At 35.8% G+C, this 8667-nt stretch overlaps 1 protein-coding gene and 1 non-coding gene across 2 annotated transcripts; one reads left to right on the top strand and one right to left on the bottom strand.

Moving 5' to 3' along the window:
- Positions 1–311: 311 nt before the first annotated feature.
- TRNAR-UCU (transfer RNA arginine (anticodon UCU)) lies at positions 312–384 on the top strand. Its single transcript has one exon. It is a non-coding gene; the product is annotated as a tRNA-Arg (tRNA).
- Positions 385–649: 265 nt separating this feature from the next.
- On the bottom strand, positions 650–6366 carry LOC104587373 (S-adenosyl-L-methionine-dependent methyltransferases superfamily protein). The gene is made up of 11 exons (XM_010244962.3): positions 6020–6366; positions 5841–5919; positions 5614–5708; positions 3888–3959; positions 3691–3800; positions 2595–2717; positions 2393–2485; positions 2209–2277; positions 1462–1550; positions 1259–1350; positions 650–1161 (listed from the first exon to the last, which is right to left on the bottom strand). The coding sequence occupies exons 1-11, from the start codon at positions 6119–6121 to the stop codon at positions 994–996; spliced, it is 1092 nt and encodes a 363-aa protein (XP_010243264.1). The 5' UTR covers positions 6122–6366; the 3' UTR covers positions 650–993.
- Between the last annotated feature and the right edge of the window lie 2301 nt (positions 6367–8667).

Below are 8667 nucleotides of genomic sequence, written 5' to 3'. Positions count from 1 at the left end.
GGCAACTAGGCTTCATGAGCATGGTGGGCCAACCAATCCACAGCCTGATCCCCATTTTGCACATTTTCTTGAGCTTCCAACAGTCTTAGATGATGCTCCTCAGGTTCCACGAGCATGGACTTTTTAAGATGACTATCTTGGAGTTATCCTCAATTATGAGGAAAATTTTTGAAATTCAAGGCCAAATTATAGGCTTCTTCCCGAGATTAAGCTCTAATAAATGTTTAATCAGTCCTTATTAAGATGGAGGACAATTGACCATCTAAAGAAATAATCATATATAGTTTATTAAATCAATTGACAAACATCCAGCGCCCGTGGCCTAATGGATAAGGCGTCTGACTTCTAATCAGGCGATTGTGGGTTCGAGTCCCACCGGGCGTGATGTGTTTTGCAGTTTGCTTTTGAATTTTTTAATAAGCGGAAGAATTCCCAAAAGTTAAACACGTTACCTTGCTTGACGAATGACGATCCTTCGTTCAAACTAAAGCGAGTTTGGCCGTGGAAGGTTAACTTAGAGAACATAATTACTAAACTATTCTTAGTAGGCTACGCCAAGCAGCTTAGGCTGAAAAGTGAAAACAGCAAATGAAGGGGCCTATTTATTTTGCCGTCCAAAACCTGCAAGTTAAAAAAAAAAAAAAAAAAAGAAAGAAAGCACATGGCGTAGCCACATACTGCATTTTTTTTAAAAGGCAATTTACAACGGCGTCTGGATCAACAAACTGTAATTTATTTCTAGAGTTCTACACACCTTGTGCTGGACTAACCCAGACTTTGTTTACACTTTACACTTACACTTTGGACTATCTGATCTGTTGGTACGTATTTGGAGAACTATTAAGAAGAAGCACACTAGTCACTAGTAGTCAGTAGTCACCTCTAATGCTTTTCCTCTCCCTCCTATCTCTACACTTGTTCCTGCTTGTTATCACGATCAGCATCTCTGGTTCCAATTTGGAATGCCAAGCACAGAATGCTTATTAAACCAAGTTAGAAAGCTTCTGAGAAGCGTAGATCTGCTGGACCAGGACCTAATATCCCTTTGGCCTGCTCTGGTATCACTCCATTGATGCCAAGAGGTGGTGGCTCTAAGTGGCCATTCTTCTCGTCATCCGCCACAGATCCCTGGTGTCTCCACCCACTTCCTTGCCATTCCCGCTGCAACATCACAAGGAGCACAAACAAAAGAAATGAGATGTGTGGCATTGTGACAAAGAAATATATAGATGCACTCTAAATCCTTAAAAACACTTGCTTCTTCATGAAGGTGACTTCCATCCGGCAATATAGGGGTTGGTGGGACAACATCTGGATCTGGTTTTTGAAATATAAAGGTGGTATATAGACCTGCAATATGAAAACACCATGATTAGGAGACCGCAAATATCTCGGTAGGACTGGGCTACTGGTATCTCTGATAATACATGGAAACAAAAGATGTGATTGCAATTGCATCACCTAGCACATCAAATGATCTGGGAACAAGTTTTCCTCTGGCATCCACAAAGTTTGGGCCGTAACTGTGGAGCATCCCTGCAAATTGTGCTCTTTGAGTCACAATAAAAAAAGAAAATCAATTTACTATTTCATAAAAATGTTGTCATTTGGATTGCATCAATTTCAAGAAAAATAATGGATACAGTGATCAAAAATATGAAATAAAAAAAGCATCAGACAAGAATCAGATGGAAGGGACTAATAAATTAGAAAACTACAGATTAGACATTACTTTGCAAGGACAGCAAAGGGTTTGTAGACAACAGAATCAAAGTTATCTCCGGCTCAATGACACTAAGATATCAAGTAAAATTTTGTCAGAACCCAGTTTGACTAATAACTAGAGATGGATGTCTTTGAATAGTATCATACAAACTATACCAAAGTATTGGCATTATCTATTATTTATATATAACCCTCACCTCATTGCGTTTTAACACTAAAATGTCCCCAAATATCAATCGTCTGTAAATATTATCACCTTGCTCATGAAGTACCAGTAGTACATGACTACACATTTAAACTATTTGGTGTGAGGTACATTGAGTATGAACCCTGGAGCTGTTAACTAATGAATAACACAACAAACCCATAAAGACGGGCCAAAGCATGTAACTGGAAAAGTAGCATAAATAAGTGCATTGGTTTTTGGCAAGATAACAAAATTCAGACGAGAGGAATAAAATTGCAAATGCAAAACTTAGCTACCTGTTATCGTCATAAAATTCAGTTAAGTTTTGAATCTCCACGTATTCGAGGCCAGCCTCTCTAGCCAATCTGGTGCAATCAATATTTTAATATATATTTTGATTGTTAAACCATTGATTCAACTTTTTAAAAGCATGACCGGGAAAAAAAAGAATAAATAAACAAAAAAAGGAAGACCACAAACCTAATCAGGCTTGGAAAATGCACTAAGCAATGGGTCTCAGAAGTGACATCATTAGCAAATTTGAGCTGATATTTCTTTCCAAATAGTGGGAACCTGGAGAGGCATACAAACATTCAAATAGGGAGCAAGGGTTCTATGGATGTATCAAATTGAATTAAAAAAAATAAAGAAAACTATTAAAATGTAAGGTCTGATGAAATACTTCTCTTCCTCAACTTCAAATGTGATCATGTAACTCTCAGATCGAATGCAATTGGGAACAATGTTGGGTTTCATGCTGGCTGCTTTGTTATGATATGCTTCAACATTCTTCTGGTACTTTGCCCTATAAATTTCACAATGATGAGGATGTAGTATTAAGGAATGGATGCAAAATTTTTTATCATGTATACAATATTATTCTGACATTTGTATGTATAGGAGGCTAATGGTTATAGACAGTAAGCCAGATAAGAAAACAATGTTTAAAAAGTATACATGGCTTAAGGCTCAGAGAAATGCCTTAAGGCTTAACCTTCAGTCTCATGGCCATACTTATATGTATGTATTTGTGCTTGTATCTATGTTACAACATGTTTAAAGATGTAATTCTTTACAATTTAAAGGTTTATGATAGATAAAATGGTCTGTAAAAATGCACTCTTTTAAGCTCCTAATATTCTTATGGTTCCTATTTATGTGTTTCAGCTATTCATTTATATGCTATTCCTATATAAAAAAATTGGGAACTAATGGATGTTTCAGCTAATATTCTTAAGCCTCATGCATCCAAAGGTTCTGGCACCTTCCTTCATGCCTCGACAATTTTTGAAGTTGCAGGAAAATAATGGGTTAAATAGAAAGGGACTCAACAACTGATAGTGGTGGGATGAAATCTCCCAAATCATATGGTCATTGGACAAGATGACCACAACTGTTTAACTTACATTTTTACTAGGCCACTTGCAAAATATAAGTTATCCATTGATCTATATACATTTCAAAAGGAGCTTAGCTCTTCCTGATTTAAGGAGAAGACCAAGAAAGACAAGCAGGAATGCTATTATTGCTAAGAATCCAACTTTACAAAATTTACAGTGATAAAATAAGATTGATGAATAAATGACATCTTATTTCTTCTAAATTACATTTTCATTGCAGTGCAACTGCATTAAAAGTTCCCTTAGAAGATTCAAATGAACTTCAATTTTTTAATCTGGTCAGTGGTAAAATACACAGAGATGTTGACAATCATATGACCAGGAAATAATAAAGAAAAATCCAGTCATTCAAGAGAAAAAGGCTTTAATTTTTCATACCATATGGTAGAGGAGTCAGGAGTAATACCAAAAAAATAACCCCCTGGCTTCAGTAAAGATGACACATTATGTAGAAGACTCCTTGCTCTCTCCTCAGTTTCAAAACACAGCTGGTATGCTTTTTGTCAGATAAAACATATTCAAAAATTAAAGAATGATGTGACATTTGACAAAACAATAAAAGAAGATAAAAGAACCTGCAAATGTTGTAAGCAGCAAACGACATCTGCAGGGATTCCCTTGTCCTGCAAATATGACTCTAAATTTTCCTGTCAAAGCAGTATAGAAATGTCAAGCGCAGGTAACCAAGAAATTAAGATACTGATTATCAAACACACACACACACAAGATTCCATCCAAAAGCCTCGGCACAAAACCACCCAAACAATCATTAAGCCTCTCTGGAAACAACTCCTGTGTATATTAGGAAAATAATGCAGATTTGAAAGGATTGTCAAGACGAGTGGAAATGAAAAACAATGAAAATGGTGAAGCTTTCCTAAATTAAAAACAGTTTGAGAAAATGGCAAAGCCTTTCCAAGTCTCAATGAAGTAAGACTACAGTCCCTATATGTTTGCCAAATTTTGTGGGTTATTAATTTCTGACTCAATCAAATGTATACAGATTCATATGATTACTTTTCACTAGTAGATAAAAACACAACATTCAAGATAAAGAAGAATTATGCTACTCTCCTTCAGTCCTACCAGGACACCATGAAATTAAAGGTTCTAGCCATGCCACACACCTCTTGTAACAAACCAGGTTGAAGTCAAAAAAAAAAAAAAACAAAAAATGCACATAGAACTCATAAACAAGGTATCACAAGAAAAGACACATCCAATAAGAAGTCCATACTTTGATTTTCTTAATTTTATGTATTTAAATTATATACACAATAAATATTATTTATTGTCATGTCCTGGTACTGTGATTTTTGGAGGTAGACACACCTGTGCCACATACCAAGGTAACTGCTCTTTTTGGTCCTATCATGTATTCATTTCAAACGAAAGAGTTATGAGGAATTGAAGATTCAGGGTGAATTGACAGTACAACATACTGGGTTGAAAATCACCTTTACCTTGGCCTAGACTTTGTTTTCGGTATATTTTTAACTGGATGGTCTAGGCCAACAACCCTTCTGTTAGGTTATGATTATAGTGCATAACCTATGATCCCACTTGTGTGTATAAACAGAAACATTATGAACTTTACTTTTTTGAGCTTATAAACACAAATACCATAAACATTTTTAAAGCATCTTAGGCTTTGTTTTGAGAATCCCAAATCTCGACTATTCTTTTCAACTACAACAATCTTTCTCTATCATTAAATTCTATATTTCCGGTTAAATCATTTATTAAAACATCTTTCAAGCATGACCCAAGTCATTTCAGCATTCTTCATTGCACATACTCAGATCTTATAACTTCACTCCTTGTTTTATTGTTCAGTTGGGCTACTCCTAAATTTTCTTAGATGCAGTTGTTTCTGCTTTCATCCACATCAGGCTATGCTCATCAAATAGAGTTGCTATTTTCTCCAATGCCCAGCATTTGGCTCCATAATGCGTGGCTCATCCCATATTGAAAGTTCCACTTTTATGGCACACTTTCAGACCAAATGCTGCTAGAAAACATGAGTGAACTACGAAAATTGAAAATCATTTAAGAGCTTAAGTTGCTCCAAACCTGAACTCATGGACATTGACGAATTCCACGTCCAGATAGAAGGTATGCCGACTAGTACCATGAAACTACATAACTTAAAAAATCATTAACATCTATTACAAATAGAACCAATCTCACTTTGGTTCTATGTAGGAACAGTATTTCCAGTATTCTTTTTTTGATGGGCATATTTCCGGGAATTCAAAATGAAACAAAAAGACACAAAAGAGGAGAAAAGCTCAAACTAACCACACAAGGATCAAGCTCGCAGAAGTCTGCAGTATAAGGCTTCCTCTGGCTTTCCCATATCTCACGAGCTTCACTAATTCCGGAGGACGAAGCATCTACAGAATCCAAGCAATAATGATCAGAAGAACTGCAACAAAATTATCAAAAATCGAACACAACAAGGAACTAAAAAACACTTGCCAACTAAATTGATTGATAAATATCTTACAATTTCCGAGGTTCCTTACCAATTCCAATATAGTGACCAATTTGGGCTTCGTCCCACTTGTCTGTGTCTACTCCTCCACCACAATACAAATCGCAGACCTTGACAAAACGAACAAGTCAAAGAGAAAGAGAAAGGCAGGATAATTTGCTGCAAGATTGACAGAGAAAGAGAGGAAGAGCAAGAAATTAGGGCAAATACCGTGGCGTAGGGGGAGACGAATATCTTAATGAGGGCTGTCTTAGCGAAATCGTAAAGGCGAAAGTGAGCGGACTCAGTACGAGGGCAAGCAAATGAATTCATCGTCCCATAACCCAAAGAAACGATTCACTGCTCTCCGCCTTCTCGGTTCATCGAAGTAGAAGGAGAAGAGAACGACGAAACGACGACGGTATTTCTTCCCGCCCCACCTCTCACTCAAAACTGACAACCCCAAATCTCCATTCGAACCGAGAACGACTTTCCTGTGCCAAAACTGTCCGGATCAGCCTGTTCCTTCCGCATTCAAAGCCAACTATCTGTCAACCAGGACCACACTAGCCCTAAGTACAAAACCAGGCCCAAACAAGCCCTATATTATTGATCGGGCCTGAAATACTAAACCAGGCTTCCGATCAAAGTTCTTTTAATTCACCCTCATATACTAGGGTAACTTCCGAAATTGCCCTTCCCATTCTCATTCTCAAAACTATTTAAGCATCCTTTATTTCAAATCGTTTAGTTTTTCCTCTCAAATTTCTAAACTCGTTAAAATTATTCCATCATCAAAACCATTTAACCATCCTTTATCCCAAATCCTTTTAATGTTCTTCTCAAATTTTTAAACCCATTAAACTTATCTCATCTCAAACCTGTCATCATCACATGTGATGAAATGTGATATTCCTCTAGAGGGGAAGACGCCTATAATGAAATGCAAGAGAAAAAAAATTTAAATCTCCTCTTAATTCAGTTTTATATGATAACTCATAAAGATGAGTTTGGAAGGAGTATAAACACATACAAAATAATATAAAATACAAAGTTTTGCACTCTACATATAGGGTGCAAATGGATTGGATTGTGATCTGATCTGATATCCGATCTTACTTGGTCGAATTCGGATCACTCTCTATCCAATTCGATATATTATATATATATATATATATATATATATATTTATAATACATATATATGTTATTTATTTATTTATAAATATATTTTTTTAAATTTGTTATATTATTTACTTTATTTAAATTAGTATATTTTATTTTTATTAATTTATTAATTAAAAAAAGATAAGTCGGATCAGATCAGATCCAAAAATCTGACATACCAATAGGATTCGAATTCAAATCGAATCCTATCATATCCGATCAGATTTTTAGATCCCAACATGAAAAATAACGGATTGAATTCGAATATACCTTGATTCAAATCCGATCCATTTACATCCCTATCTATATATTTGTATTTATACTCCTTCCAAACGGAGACTAAATAATCAACTTCACAGTTAGAAGGAGCTGTTTCGAAGATACAGCTGCTTTTTCAAGAGGCTGAAGCAAAGGAATTCAAATTACCTGAACGCATTGACTGTTCAACGGGCTGTGGAACGACACCAGTAATAAATTCATGGGGCCCACTGTGAAAAGTGTGGGCCCTATGTATTTTATTACTGATATAAAATCTTATCATTAGTTCTACAGCATGCTAAACAGCCAAAGCGTTCAGCTAAACCCTGCTCAACTAACTGATTTTTCAGTTTAATCATCGCAAGTAGGCTGATTTTGCAAGGTGGGCCCTCTATGGACAGTTTTTAAGGTATGTTTGGGTCACTTTGTAAAAAAATCTGGAGAGTTCAAATCACCTCAAATAGCTTAGCCGAATGTTCAAGATTAAGATGCCAACCAGGAAACAAATTTGAAATTTCTGCTTTAAAACTGACATAAAGGTCAAATCATCCTGACTATTACCATTATCAGGGCTTACCCAAACCAGTATAAGCTACCAAGGTTAAAACAAATAATCCACCATGACGTCAAATTTGTCTGATAACTGGGATTTCAACTTTGAAATTTCAAGCATACAACCTGTAAAAAATCCTTTATTACTATACACCCAAATGTCCCATCTGACAACTATTCTCTCTCTTTTTCCTTAAAGATAATCGGTTCAGTTTCACAATGTACAATGTATTGTTTTAAGGGTAATTTTGACATTTTCAACAGATAAATCAACGGTCCATGAATCATAGGAATCAATTTGACACATTTGAAAGTCTGGGTACTAACTTGACACTACCCCTAGTTCAGGGTAATAAAATAGACTTTTCCCTTCTTTTTTTTTTTCAGTGAAATATTTGAGCTATACTTCATTCCTTCTTATTGTCTCCCTTGCCAAAAGTTCTCTTTAAATAAGTGAGAAACAATAACTGCAACATTTCAGCTGCAAAAGATATAAAATGAAACAAATACAGCTATGAATGTGATGAAAAGGATTTGATCTGATCACAGTCACAGTCTTCTGCTGTCTGTAAGATTGGCTCATCTATATCTATTTGTGGCCATTTGCAAATCCTTAATAATTAAGGAATGTTGGGCATTTGGGTGCCGCAAAATCACAGAAGGACAAAAATGGTCACTGGTTTTTTGATGTTAAAGACCCCCCTAAACAGCTTGTATTAGACATTAAGTACTTCTCTTTTGTTTGGACTTTTGGCTTCCAGTCAATCTATTGATGAATTCGACCATGTAGAAATTAAGATTTCAATGGGCAGAGCAAAAGAAATTCAATCTATGTAGAAATGCCCACATGGCCATGGTTCATTCTGTTACTGATCACTTTATCAGTTAACAGTTGATACTTTG

This window comes from Nelumbo nucifera, chromosome 6, assembly GCF_055504915.1.
Source record: "Nelumbo nucifera cultivar China Antique chromosome 6, China Antique-T2T, whole genome shotgun sequence".
Lineage (NCBI taxonomy): Eukaryota > Viridiplantae > Streptophyta > Magnoliopsida > Proteales > Nelumbonaceae > Nelumbo > Nelumbo nucifera.
Note: the sequence above shows the minus strand (reverse complement) of the source record. Positions and strands in the feature narration are given on the sequence as shown.

Coding starts and splice junctions, on each gene's coding strand:
- LOC104587373 (XM_010244962.3), bottom strand. CDS start 6,121: ATGAATTCATTTGCTTGCCCTCGTACTGAGTCCGCTCACTTTCGCCTT. Junction 3,801..3,887: donor GCTGCTTACAACATTTGCAG/GTTCTTTTATCT, acceptor AAAGCATACCAG/CTGTGTTTTGAAACTGAGGA. Junction 2,278..2,392: donor CATTTTCCAAGCCTGATTAG/GTTTGTGGTCTT, acceptor TGATTGCACCAG/ATTGGCTAGAGAGGCTGGCC.